The 14400-nt window shown below is 50.2% G+C and overlaps 1 protein-coding gene across 2 annotated transcripts; it reads right to left on the reverse strand.

Moving 5' to 3' along the window:
- Window positions 1-2370: 2370 nt before the first annotated feature.
- On the reverse strand, window positions 2371-10519 carry LOC309354861 (cytochrome P450 2H1-like). 2 transcript variants are annotated; one of them, XM_081885124.1, is made up of 9 exons: window positions 9693-10519; window positions 8538-8700; window positions 7275-7424; window positions 6417-6577; window positions 5052-5228; window positions 4236-4377; window positions 3885-4072; window positions 3325-3466; window positions 2371-3026 (listed from the first exon to the last, which is right to left on the reverse strand). In XM_081885124.1, the coding sequence occupies exons 1-9, from the start codon at window positions 9885-9887 to the stop codon at window positions 2845-2847; spliced, it is 1500 nt and encodes a 499-aa protein (XP_081741250.1). In that variant the 5' UTR covers window positions 9888-10519; the 3' UTR covers window positions 2371-2844. The 2 variants fall into 2 exon arrangements, with proteins under 2 accessions (XP_081741250.1, XP_081741251.1); XM_081885125.1 differs by lacking the exon at window positions 9693-10519 and adding an exon at window positions 9281-9551.
- Between the last annotated feature and the right edge of the window lie 3881 nt (window positions 10520-14400).

A 14400-nucleotide genomic window follows, 5' to 3' on the forward strand; every position in this document is an offset into this window, starting at 1 on the left:
TCCCACACGGAGTAAGAACCCCAACATAGATTACACGCTCATTTAAGACCTTCCCCCACTTCCCATAATACCTTTCCCAAAGCATCACTGATACATCACTGATACACCATCAACATGTCATAAAGAGGGAGAGGGATCTTGAGGTTACCCCAGTTCATCAACTTGCTCCGCTTATCAGATTTAGTCCCAGACACCTTAAGTACCCGCCACCCAAAGAACAATAAAACTTCTGCTTCATTGACTATGCAAAAGCCTTTGACTGTGTCGACCACAGCAAACTATGGCAAGTTCTTAAAAAAAAGGGAGTGCCTGATCACCTCATCTGTCTCCTGAGAAATCTCTATGCGGGACAAGAAGCTACAGTTAGAACTGGATATGGAACAACTGATTGGTTCAAAATTGGGAAAGGAGTACGACAAGGCTGCATTTTGTCTCCCTGCTTATTTAACTTATATGCAGAATTCATCATGCGAAAGGCTGGGCTGGATGAATCCCTAGCCGGAATAAAGGTTGCTGGAAGAAATATCAACAACCTCAGATATGCAGATGACACAACCTTGATGGCAGAAAGTGAGGAGGAATTAAAGCACCTTTTATTGAGGGTGAAAGAGGAGAGCGCAAAATATGGTCTGAAGCTCAACATCAAAAAAACAAAGATCATGGCACTGGTCCGATCACCTCCTGGCAAATAGAAGGAGAAGAAATGGAGGCAGTGAGAGATTTTACTTTCTTGGGCTCCATGATCACTGCAGATGGGGACAGCAGCCATGAAATTAAAAGATGCCTGCTTGTTGGGAGAAAAGCAATGACAAACCTTGACAGTATCTTAAAAAGCAGAGACATCACCTTGCCAACAAAGGTCCGTATAGTAAAAGCTATGGTTTTCCCAGTAGTGATGTATGGAAGTGGAAGCTGGACCGTTGAGAAAGCTGATCGCCGAAGAATTTATGCTTTTGAATTATGGTGCTGGAGGAGACTCTTGAGAGTCCCATGGACTGCAAGAAGATCAAACCTCTCCATCTGGAAGGAAATCAGCCCTGAGTACTCACTGGAAGGACTGATCGTGAAGCTGAGGCTCCAATACTTTGGCCACCTCATGAGAAGAGAAGACTCCCTGGAAAAGACCCTGATGTTGGGAAAGATGGAAGGCACAAGGAGAAGGGGATGACAGAGGACGAGATGGTTGGATAGTGTTCTCGAAGCTACCAGCATGAGTTTGACCAAACTGCGGGAGGCAGTGGAAGACAGAAGTGCCTGGCATGCTCTGGTCCATGGGGTCACGAAGAGTCGGACATGACTAAATGACTAAAACAACAAAACAATCCAATCAAAATGTAGCAAGTTCTTCCGGAAGTGAACCTGTCTTTGAACTCCTTTTGACAGCTTTCGTTATAAATTCATTATTCATTATTTATTTCACTTTATACAACAAGGACTATCAAAGGTGGGTGGCTTGGCACTGGTCAGCCATAATCCCTTAAAGGAGAAGACACTTACTCTGCAGCCCTACCCAGTTGGCATGGCAACCTTGATAGTCATATTGATGGGCTCAGACACAAGACTATCAAGAACACAACAGGGGGCTGCATACACGAGTGGATTCAACGCAAGGACTATGAAGAAAGGACAGTGATCGGATTCCCCCTCAGGGGGCAGGAAACTGTGCCTACCCTTTTGTCTTCTGAAAATGACTCATGGGGAGGGGGAGAAGGGGCATCGGCCAGGTGTCATGATACTCAGGTTACCTGTGCAACCCCTCCCCTGACCCCTCCTGTTTTTAATGTAGTCATGATGTAGTTATGATGTATTTCTAGGGGTGTAACTTAGGGGATTAGAAGCTAATAAAAGTTGGGGTCTTCTTTTGTTCGGGGCTTCCATTTTGCTTCACCTTGTGGGCGGTGGGAGTCCTGTCGCGACAGTCTTCAATAAAGACCAGGCCTACAGGCTGCTGATTTGCTCCAAGTTACTCTGGTTGGTGTCTTTACTTTTATCCAAGGGAGCCCTCGGATTTTTCCAGTAACAACTGGGCTGAGACCCCCAGGAATCAGCAGAAGGGGGGAGCTATCCCTCCTCCTTCCCCCGTGGGTGAGGGGGCTGCATGCAACACTGCCCCTGGGAGCTGGTGGCTTCTTCATGGACATTTCCGCAGACTGCCCCCCTCTGTGCAGGAGGTTGAGGGGTGGGGTAGGGTGAGGCGAATCCTGGGGTTGGCTGATGCTCCTCTCCTTCCCCATGGCTGGCTCCCTCTGCCCCAGCCTCAGCTGCAAGCAGATGGGCCCCTGGGACCAGTGGGGGGAAAGAGGTGATGTGGGGCGGCCAGGCAGGTGTCTCTGGGGGAGGGTGGAACATACATGTGGAAGAACCAAGGGGTACACAATTACTACGGTTTGTTGAATTTGTTAGTTGCTTTAACTTGCTCAGCCCAAAGTGACATGCCACCAGCTGCTCCCTGGAAGAGCAGCCGCCTGCAGCCAGCCCAAGCCAAAAGGGATTACCCAGCCCCACACCCGCCTCTTCTCTCAGGGGCCCAGCAGAGGTTTTGTTGCCTTCCTGCAGCTTCCCCACAATGCAGCGTCAATGTCTCAGCTCAGTCTTAGCAAATGTAAAACCTGTGCATAGAACAGCTTTTTGTGCCATGAGTTATAAACCTTAAATTTCCTTCATCCTTTCCACCCACCACCCGTTTTTCTCTTTGCCCTTTGTTGTAATCTATTTACCAATCTCCAACAATTCACCCCCCTCCCGGCTTTCAAGAACCCTTCCAAGAGGCAGGTTACAATAAAAACAGAACATGCCACTGAGCCATGGCTGTGGCAGCTGTGGGGGTGGCCACCTTCCCACCCTTCAGCGAGGGGCAACGCGGAGCCGGTAGGCTTTGGGGACCATTGTCAGGAATGCTGGTGCTGGCGAGGCATCGAGGTCCTCAGGAGCCACAAGAGGGACCAGGTCAAAGTGTTGCAGGATGGATGTCAAGGCCACAAAGATGGTCATGTCCACCAGCTTCTTTCCAATACAGGCCCGCTGGCCTGCAAGCAGAAAGGGAGGTGAGCCCTGAAAGTGCCTTCCTGGCTGCATTCTTGGAACAGCAAAGCCACACCGGCTGGGGTGGCAGGAAATGGGACCAAATGAGATGCTAAATTGTCGGGGGGGGGGGAGGCAGAGCAGCTCTTCCACGCTGTGGGCACAAAATCTACGGCTGTCTGTGACCGCCCCCTCCAAGCAGCCAGAGACTCCAGCCATGCATTGGAATTAGGATGAGGCGTAGGAGAACCTGTTTGGCTGCAAGATTCCTTTCAGCTGTAAAATGAGGATTCATCTATTTACCTACGGAAAGTGGGATGAAGAATTTGCTCTCCTTCAGGCCTCCGTTATCATCCAGGAAATGCCCAGGATCAAACTGCAGTGGGTTGGGGAATTCTCTGCTGTCGTGCAGCGAAGGCTTCAGAGCAGGGAAGACTGTGGTGCCCTGGTGGGGGGACAAAGAGAGGAGACCCTCCTGGGCTCAAGAGGTTCTTCTCCAAAAGAGAAGGAAGCAGAGAGTTCTGCCCTGCAGGTGCAATCGCAGACAAGGCCCTCGAGGTCTGGGGTCAGGTGGGGAAGCCCTCAGTAACCTCCTCTGGGAACCAGGTGCCTGATGGAGAAATGACTTACTCTCCCCCCCCCCCAGCCCTGGCCTCCGTTCTGGGCACTCCTGTGCACCTCAGGAGTCTCAGGCTTGCCCTGGTTGCATGTGTTTGGAAAGGCCTTGAGCGTGCCCTGCCCAGCTTTCAAATCCTCTCCTCCACTATAACCAATAGCCACAGTGTCTGCTGTGGATGAAAGGAAACTGCACACAGGTTTCTTTGTGGCCATTTTAGAGACCACCTGGGAGGCCAGAAACTGACCTTGGGGATGAAGTATTGCCTGAAGAGAGTGTCCTTTGTGGTTGCATGTGGCAGATTCAGTGGCACCAGCACCAGGGTTCGATGGATCTCATGGATCACAGCATCTGTGTAGGGCATCTTTCCCAGATCCGCCATGCAAGGACTTCGTGATGAGCCAATCACAGTATCAATTTCTTGATGAACTTTCTCTAAGGTAAAAATAGATGAGATGTAGTGAGTGTGAGATTTTTGTGAGTGTGATTTGATTTTTGTTTTGTCTTCTGTTCCTGCCCCTCTTCTCTGCCCCCTTCTTTTCCAAGCTCCTCAGTCTCCCAACTAGAAGCCCCCCACTTCTGTCAGGGTGCTGCCCACCTTTGACCTCTGGGTGCTTCATGAGAGTCAGGAGGGCGTAACTCAGGGTGAGGCTGGTGGATTCTGCTCCTCCAATGAAAAGGTCTAAGATGCTCCTCACCAAACCTTGAAGATCAAACACAGACCCACTGTTCTGTTTCTCCTGTAGGGAGGTTGGAAGAGACGACAGATGCACAAAGCACATTATTTGCCCAAAGTAACTCTGCCATTACAGAATTCCACCACAAGCACCTCCCAAGGATCTGGGGCTGGGCCTGTCTGTCATGTTTGCAATGCAGAGATAAGTCCCAGTCCTGGAAAACTCTTCCTCTCATCCTGTGCGAGGGGAGAGGACTTCCCCAACCTGCCACCTTCCAAGGATCCCTCTCCTCAGCACACCCACCACTACCCAAGCCACCCCCCACTCCCTCCTGACCTCCTGCGTAAAGCTGGGGGGAAGGGGGTGCAATGAGAAGCAGAACAAAGCCTTTTGTGCTCCCTCCTTCTGCCCCTGCTGTCATGGCCCAGCATAAGGTGGGAGCAGGGGGTGCTTTGACCCTGGATGTGGGCTTCCAGAGCAAAAAATGTGCCCTGCTGCCCCCTTTCATACAGACATGTTTCCCTGCCACCTCCAGTCTGGAAACGTGGCAGAGAGGCTCTGCTGAGCACACAGCCAGGGGTGGCACAGCACCACATGCACCACATGCACCACATGGCACCTGCTCTCGGATGGCCGCCATAGTGAGACCCAGTGAGACAGCGGATCGGCTTCTGAGCAGGGTGTCCCAGGGATCACTGCAGACAGGACAGCCAAGGAGGCAGGTGACATGCCCCCACCTGTTCCATCTTGACGAGAAAGGCATCAATGAAGTCCTGCGGCTGGCTGGGCTTCGTTGTCTCCTGGTGTCTTTTCACCCGCCTTGAGATGAAACGCTTTAACTCCTCTGTATTTTTAAATATCTTCTTGTGAGATCCAGGGAAGTATTCCAGGATTGCCGGGAAAATATTGTACAGCTGTGAAGAGCAGGAAGTAAAACTCATCATGTGATTCCTGCATTGCAGGGGGGTGGAGTAGATGCCCTTTGGCTCCCTTCCAACACTACAGTTCTGGGGTTCTGTAGTTGCCTGGCCATAAAAAGGAGCATTTCTTACCATTCGAATGGCATTTCCAGTCTGCCTGCCCTATGTTCAGGTTGACCTGAGTAGCCCTATAACTGCTCACATCAGGCAGCCTTTTCCAAAATCTTAAACTGGAAACCAGCCAGCCAAGCTCCCTGCTCACCCCCAGGGTAGTGCATAGAGTTTACACAGGAGATGTTGCTCCTCTGCCCACCCCACCCCCCGCAACCTCTTCCTCCTCCTCTGGATGTTCATAGCTCAGCTCTCTGTTCTTGCAGGCTACCTTGCATGCTGCAGCCCAGGAGTGAGTTGGCAGGTGGGGGGCAGGCACTCTGACCCACTCCTTGGTCAGACGGGGTCCAGCGTCTGAGTGGCTTAAGGGGAGCAAGCGGGTTGGAGCTGCTCCCCCCTGTTCAGCCCTTGGTTCACGAACTTGGGACCCGTCTCTGTGAAGGGGGAAAGCTGACCTCTCCAGCCCCACACCCACTGCTGGGGACCCGCCCTAGCCAGCCCCACCTGCTCCCCTCACCTGGTGGGCAAGGGGAATTGCAAGGGCCCGGCTGATGGGAGCAGGGGCTGCCTTTTCGGTGAGACGGTGCAGGTATTTTAGGGAGTTTTCCATAAAGGGCCCCAACTGTGTGGCTGTGTGCACATTACTGTACCTGTTTTTTTCTCAATTCTGATCAAAGCTGATTTAGAGGAGAAAGACATCAAAATGCAGCATTTCATAGGGTAGATACAGGATAGATATGGATTGTGGCTTCCCCAGTCGGCAGTGGGGATGCCCTGGGTGCAGTCTGAAAGGGAGCGTGTCTTCTGTCTGTGCCTCTTGGCAGAGGGAGATGGGAGCAGCAGGAGCAGACACAGACCAGAGTCAGGAAGTGCTGGTGGGGGGCACCATCACAGAAGGGCCCCCATGCTACCTCAGGCATAGATTGCATGACGGGTCACTTCTTGCCCCACAGGAAGAAAGGAACCTTGGCCATCTTCTGCCCTCCCTGCACATTCGGTACAGAACGTTGCACCCCAGTGGCTGAATGGCTGGAACAGAAGCCCCTCCCCTCCTGCTGCCTGTGTGCTCACCTTTGTCATTGGGCTGGACTGGAGAAGGGCGTTTTCTTGAACCAGGTGGATGAATCCCAGGAACTCCTCGTCTTCATAGTCAAAACGACTGCCAAAGGAAACTGAGCAGAGGATGTTGGCAGTTGCCTGGCTGAGGAAGCGAGATGGGTCGAAGGGCCTTCCTGCCAGGGCACAAACAGAGGCATCATTTCGAGGCCGTGGGGAGATCCCGGCTGCATCCAGTCAGGCTCCCCTCCAAGGCCAGGAAGGGTAAGGGCCCATCTCCAGACCCAAGGGAGAGGACTAAGGATGGCTTTTGGCCACGTTGACTCTGCTCTGCTTCCACAGCCAGAGTTAGCAATGATTCTCAAACCCACAAGAGGGACTGTTTTTGCTCTCAGATCCTGCTTGGGGGTTTCCCATGGGGGCAGTGGCGGACTTTGGGCTTTCACGTCTATGCAACACTACAATCCAGCCCCCCCCTCTGTTCTACAGCCTTGTTTTGGTGCCCCCTGCAGGGTTCTCACGCTACCCTAAAACTGCCTCTGATGGGGTATCTGCTTGGCCCCTGTGAGCACGGGAGGCTGGCCTAGATGGGCTCCCCTTGGCCTGATCCAGCAGGCCCTTAGGTTCTTCTGCCCACAAGGCCAATCCTGATCAGGATCTGTCCTGTGGAGCCAAAAAGTTAGCGCAGTCTGGCATATTGAAGGTGGTTGGACTAGAAGACTCTCGGGGTCCCTCCCAACTTCACAGTTCTATGATTCTATGAGCCACCAGCCATTTGCTACTTGGAATAAAAGAAGTCTGCTTGGAACAAGGTCTGCTTGAGGAGCCCGTAGCACTGTGTGGTCTGGAGGTGAGGAAAAGAGGCCTCCTTACCATTTGTGTTTCTGAGTCTCTCCACCAGGAAACTCGCCTCCTCCTGGATCCTCTCCTCAAAGCTCCTTTTCCCCACCTCCAAGCTGCCCAAGGTGGCAACAGCAAACTGCCGCAGCTGCCTCCACGTCTCCCCGTTGCTGAAGCCAATTCCTGAGGACACGCAGAGAGGAAGGCAATGCATGAGGGGCAAAGGGGCCTTGTGGGGCCAGGATGCTTCCCCCCACCGCAGGGCTGTGCTGTCCCTCTGCCGTAAGCTGAGCAGCAGAGGGTGGAATTTGTCTGTCTGTCTCTCACACACCACAGGAGCCAAGGAAGCTCAATAGGGCAATTAGAGAGAAGGCGAATGGGGCGTGTACAGGATTCGGCCTCATTGCACAGGGGAAAACAATCTGCCTTTCTGATGCCACAGACTTGGATCTGTATTTCTGCAGGAAAAGAGAGCAGGAATGGGGATGGGGAGGGTTGTCCAAAGCAGAGAACTACTTGAATGGCAGATGAAGGTGATAGACTATATGGGACTGGCAGAAATGACTAGCAGAATCCGAGACCAGGGAAGAGAGACGGCGGAAGAAGATTGGAAAAAATTTAAGGACTATCTAAAGAAATATTGCAAAATTAATGAATGTTAGAATGATGTTGGTTTAGAAAATTAAGGGGTTTTTCAGCTGTAATGATTAAGTAAAAAGAAAAGAAAGGTTGAAAATTAAATGATAATTAAGGGAGAGGATTTGCTGAATTAATAATTAGAAATTGGAATACAAAAAGGGGAGGTATGAGGAGGTCGGGGAAGTAAGTTATAAGAAAATAAGGGAATGAAACTTTACTTGTTTTTAAATAGTTTTTAGTTTTTGTATTTTGTTTTTTATATTTGTTATTTTTTGTGTTTGTGTTTCGTTTTTATTACTGTTTTTTTGTATAATCTTTGAAATGTCAATAAATATCTTTAAAAAAACAACAACAGAGAACTGCTTGGAACAAGGAGCTCCCCCAATACTTACTTTTCCTCGGTTCCTGGCCTCTGGACCTTAGCCAACACCCCCCCACCCCCATGAAGGGGAGCTGTGGACCTTAGTCAGTCAAATGCCCAGCAGAGACCTAATAGGTGGCGCGGGGAGGGGGGCATTCCTGTGTTGCGTTCACTGCATTGCACAAGCCACACCTTAGAAAGCAGCCCATAAATACTTTTGACAAAGCCCCGGTGGGCTCTGCCTAAGGGGCTGGAGGCTGTGCATGTGCTGGCGTGCAGCTCTTCTAGAAACCAACCTGTTCCATTGGCTGTTTTAGCCAGAATGGGGTTGCTTCCTCTGGCCCCAAAGGAGTCTCCCTGGGCCAGCAAGGCCTCCTGCGCCACTTCGTGCCCATAGAGCACCACGACCCGTTGAGAGCCCAGGTGGATGGTGAAGATGGGCCCGTACCTCTGGCTGAGCTGTGAGAAGAGAAGGGAGGTGGGCAGGCTTCTTTGCGCAAGTACAGGCTGACCTCTCTGGGGGGACCCTCAGGCTGCACCCCAAGAGCCCCGGCCCAGCCTCCACTGCCGAGGGATGTGCCCTTCTGGTCTCCTCACTGGGAGCACTAGAAGAGGGCTGCTTATTGTGGCAAAACAAGCTGATGGACTATGCTGAAATGGCAAAATTAACTGGGAAGTTCAGAAATCAAGAAGACAAGAACTTTACAAAAGAATGGGGAAAGTTCATAATTTATTTACGAGACCATTGTAAGCAGGTTAAAACGTTAGCAGGATTTTAAACACACTTGTAAAGTAATGGAAAGTATGGATAATTTGGAAGGACAAAAATTTGGATAAGTATTGATATGCAGTTGTAAATATTATCATTAGGACCCATGGAAGGGATGTGAGGAAGTCAGGAAATTCAGAGTAATCTTGATAGTTGGATCTTGAATTGTTTTTTGTTGTATGTTTATATATATTTTAAAATCAAATAAAAATATATTAAAAAAAAGAAGAGGGCTGTTTATTTTGAGCCAGGTGCCTTCGGCCCGCCTACCTGGGCAGAGTCTCCTTCGCTGGCGGTTTCTGCAGCCATTTGGTGCTGCTGTAAGGAGGAGCTCCTAGGTGGTGCCTCTGGGCAGCTGAGAAGGGCAGGGCTGCCCTTATTGGGCCCCAGTGTGTCCTGCAGCCTCACCACCATGCGTGTCTCCTTGAGACAGGGTGGCAGAAGCACGCTGCAGGATGCGGTCCCCCCTTGCTCCAAAGCAGTCCTCCTGGGAACCCTCACATTGCAAAGTGAATCTCAGTCTGCAAACATCTGGGGCCTCCTGACTGTGAAGACCAAGAGGGTGAACTACTCAGGTCTCTTGCTGGGCAGGCCTGGGGTGGTACAGGCCCCATCTTGCTGTGGGGCTCCATGCCAGGCTAGCCTGCCAGCCCCCACCGGCCCGTACTGCATGCTGGCTTACCTTCTCCAACGATCTGGGGAAGTCCTTGGTGTCCAGCTGCAGGATGTTCCCCACCCAGGGCAGGGGCTGGGGGCCTGGAGGGAGCCTCTGGCGGCCAGGCGCCTTCCTCCAGACTGAGAGGAAGAAGAGGCAAGCAGCACATAGCAGAAGAAATATGCTAGGGGCCCCCCAAGTCTCCATGACCAAAAACTGCATTTCACCAGATTGCAGGACGAAGGGGAGCTGTTTTTTACAGTCCAAAATATGCAAAACTGCTCAGATGAAGGTGGGGCTGGATTGCTAGCCAATCGCCTTCTGTTGGTCTTCAAGATAACAACTGCAACCTTCTGTGCCCAAAGGTCACCGCCGGAGGTGTGTGGGAGGCCCTTGAAGGAAAGCCAAGGCAGATGCAGGCACACGCAGCCACCCACAGAGCCTCCAAAATGCAGGACTCTCCTGGCACGTCCGGATCCATGAGAAGGTTCCTGCTGGCTCACAGCAAGGTGGGCCCAACGTGCAGCATCCCCCCCCCAAAGGCCCATCAGGCACCTCCCTGGAACCCACAAGCCCCAGCCAAAGCTCCCTGCTTTGGGGCGTCCCTGCTTCTCTCTTTCACACTGCTGCAGCGTCTTTTCTGTCTCCTGCAGCCTGTCCCACTCTGAATTTTGTGTCGTTTTAAGGCGGCCCGGAATGAGACACAGTATATTTCATCATACAGCGAATCTGCTTTTCCTTCCAGAACAGCTGGCCATCTGCTTGCCCAGGGAGCCACAGCGACTGACCAACCAGAGGTGGTGGCAGGGAAGGAGCTGCTTGCTCGCTGTCTGGGGGTGCAGGTCCCAGGGGATTCAATGCACTTCGTGGCTTCAGGGCTTGTCCCCATGATGTCACCCTCAGCCAAGTGACAACCTGAACTTTCCTCCCAATTAATTGGGGTTTCCCCAGTCTATGAATAATCTGATGCGGGTTGATAGTGGGGGAGATCAACATAAAATCACATCCTCCCCAAGTGTGGACACTGAAGCAGATACTTCCACAAGATGTTCTTGAGAAGACCCTGCTGGACCAGGCAAATGACCCTTTCTAGTCCAGTGGCCAAGCAGATCCTTTGGGAAGCTGTCAGCAGGATTTGAGCACAAGAGCAATTCTCCCCTCCAGTAGTTTCCAGCAAATGGGATTCAGAAGTATTGCCAAGCAAACAATCACACCCTAGGCCAACCCCAACCTCTCTCACCACCAAAGAAACACAAGTGAACAACGCAAGCACGCTGACACCAAACTCTACATACATTAAGCATAATAGAAACACCGCCACCCGACCCCACCCCCATCCATCTTCCCTCTCTCCACCCCCTGTCTTTTTTCTTTCTTTTTTCTTCTCCCCCTAATGCCTCAACAAATGAAACAGATTTGTAAAAACGCTACGTGGAAGAAGAAGAAAAAAAAAATACGAGGCACTACACTTCTGTAAAACAAGAAAATCCTTAATAAAAAATATTTAAAAAAAAAAAAAAGAAGTATTGCTGCTTCTGACCAGGAGACAGAGCATAGACATCCTGGCTAGGAGCCATCCATGGCCTCTCGGCCTTTCCTCCTCCTCCATGGATTTGTCTCATTCTCTTTCAAAGCCATTCAAGCGGGTGGCCATCTCCGCCTCTTCTGAGTTCCATAGTTGAACTCTGTGCGGCTGACCTGCGTTCAAGATGGAGGTCTATTTCTATTCTGGACACTTCTGACAGACCTTCTTAATAAGCTCCAGCTTAATATCAAATAATGGAAAGGTACTCTGAATGGGCTCACTGAGCTTTGCATTGCAGGCCCCCAGACAGTGGGTCCCTGAGAGACAGTGTGATTCACTTTAAACTTGTTTTTAGAGCCTTTGAAAATCTGCACAAGCTTCAGTACAAGGATTCTGAATTGCAAGCTTAGTATCATTGTGTCTGCCCAGAGACTCAGGCAAAAATGTTCCTATGCAACCAGACCTTTGGCTGATTAGCAGTCAATGTGCTTTTAAATGTGTTTTTTGGACGGGAGCAGGAGCATTACTGTTTTGTTTTTGTTCTTGTTTTTATTATGTACTTTGAGGGTTTTACATTGTTAACTGCCTTGTGGTTTTCAGATGAAGGATGATATTTAATTAGGAGACAGAGGAGTAATAGAGGTCAATATCACTTGTAACAATACCAGTCTTGTTTTTCTCTTTTGTTTTTGAAGACACAAGTGAAAGATTCAGAAAGTCACAAACTGAAAACAGGAACAAAAGAATATCTGAAGACACCATGCCAGAAGCTGCAAAGTCTGCAACAGGTATAAACCTGGGGTGGGGTGTGGAGAACATTTTTCAGGTTTCTAAGATATGTCAAAGACTTATAGGTCAGCCATACTGAAAACAGGCGTCTGAACTGCACCTAGCAGCCCCTTTCGTGATGGCAGCCCCTCATGGGTGCGACAGCCCCTCAGCTGCCCTCTTCAGCCTCTGCTCTGAGGTGCTTATGGGGAAGAGGTTCTGTGGCCTTTGTGCAGTGGCTGTATCCTGCCATGTCGCCCTTCTGGTTTCTCTGGCCTGGTATCAGTGCTGCAATCACGAGAGGAATCCAGAACTGCCCCCAGCTGCAACTGCAAGACAGACAAGGCAAGAGCTGGGGGGTGGGGCAGAGTCCTGTTTCCCAGCAGGGGCCATTTCCCACAATGCTTAGGGAAGCAGCAGCTGCAGCCTCTGGAAGGCAGGTCAGGTGAGCCCTAGAAGCCCAACCCCATGGGGGGGGGGGAGGAGGGGACGAAACCCTGACCAAGGGTGTGCCCTGCACCGTTGCCCTGGAGCCTGAGAGCAGGACTTCTAGTGGATCAGGCCCTGTTTAGAATGCTGATCTCCTGCTTTATCAACCTGGGTGGCTCTCACAGGCTCTTTTACGCAAGGCAAGCCCAGGAGCTGCTGCTTTGGACAAACACAGCGAAGTCGCCTTGCAGCAAAGGGCTCTGCTTCCCCCAGGAAAAGCACCTTGTGTGCCGAGTGCTTGGCTGGAGGGCACCTCAGAAGCCCCCCAAGGAGACAAACTGTGCTCTGGTGCCAGAAGTGCAGATAGATATTTTAAAAATAGGAATGATCCACAGGCGTATGGGTCGCATAGAAGCCAACTCCTAAGGGTCAAGGTACCTTCACCCCCCCCATAAAATATTTGAGGGCATTGCATGGCGGGGCTTACCTGTGCCCCTCATTATTTTATTCACGTTGGCCCTCCTGGTGTGCTGGACAGTTGAATGACTACCTCTGCACATGTCCACAACAGACATCAGGTTTCCTAGGTTGGAGGAACCCGTGCATGTTTCCCCCATCTTACTATTTTTTACTGCAATTTGGAGCAAATCTGCAATATTGGAAAATGTAAAAAAGAAAGAAAAAGGGAGAGGGAAGTTGAGTTTCCCCAACTGCCTTCCTGCCATTTTTCTTAGCATTTTGGCTCATCATTTGGTTTACATTTATTTTAGAGCATAAATAGAGGCATTGCATGCGTTTAGTGATACCTTATAGTTTTTATAAACTCTCAGTGTGCTTCCTGCTTTTCAACATCACAGGCAATAAATAACAGAAGAACCACTGAGCCCATACATGGGATGCATCCAAGCCGGCAGCCAAAGAAGGGGTGGACAGAAGAAGAAAAAAGGAATGGTCTAATTGTAGAGCAAATCACTTGTTTACAGGTGGAAACCTATTTGGTAGCCAAATCAAGTGGACAAGAAGTTGAAAGAATAAGGCACTGAGGTACAGGAAAAGAATATTTAGCATTATAATTTGTCACCATGTTTTGCGGTGGGTTTTTCTACCCACTCCTGAAGCAGAGTAGCCAAGGAGAGAGAAAAATGAATTAATAGCAAGGACCGTGGAGCAAGTGCATATTTGAAAAAGCAACAGAAGGTGGGGGTAGTGTTGGTAAGCTTTTGCTGCCTGGCGGAAGCCTAACGACTCTGTTGTCAAAGGGAGCTTGCCTCCTTGCTTGAATTTAAAGGGGGGGGCAGAATTCTGCAGTTAACCTAAGGGCAGTCAAAATATAAAAAAAAATAAAAAGTCCAGTAGCACCAACTAAGTCTGTTCTGGCTATAAGCTTTCGTGTGCATGCACACTTCTTCAGATACACTGAAACAGAAGTCACCAGACCCTTCTATATAATGGGAGGGTGGGGAGGGGTTTTTCTCAGGAGGGGAGTAGGAGATGGGTGATTGACTCAGTGGGTATGGTAAACCTGTTGACAACTGTTAACAACTGCAATTAGTCCTGCAGGAAAAAGCAAGGGATAGTATGCAGATGATTAGCACAGGCAACCTCAGCCCTCCAGATGTTTTGGGACTACAAGTGCCATCATCCCTGACCACTGGTCCTGTTAGCTAGGGATGATGGGAGTTGTAGTCCCAAAACATCTGGTGGGCTGAGGTGGCCTATCCCTGGATCAGCATATGTAATGAGACAGAAAAACCCCACCCTCCCACTATATATAAGGGCCTGGTGACTTCTGTTTCAGTGTATCTGAAGAAGTGTGCATGCACACGAAAGCTTATACCCAGAACAGACTTAGTTGGTCTCTAAGGTGCTACTGGGCAATTTATTGTGTTTTATATATATATTTTGACCATGTCAGACCAACACGGCTAACTACCGGAATCTAAAACCTAAGAACATTCACTCAATCTTGTCTCTCTGAAATGCAAATTTGGCTTGTCTACCGAACCTTCTCCC

Source organism: Podarcis melisellensis (assembly GCF_964234715.1).
Source record: "Podarcis melisellensis genome assembly, chromosome: 1".
NCBI classification, from domain to species: Eukaryota; Metazoa; Chordata; class Lepidosauria; order Squamata; family Lacertidae; genus Podarcis; species Podarcis melisellensis.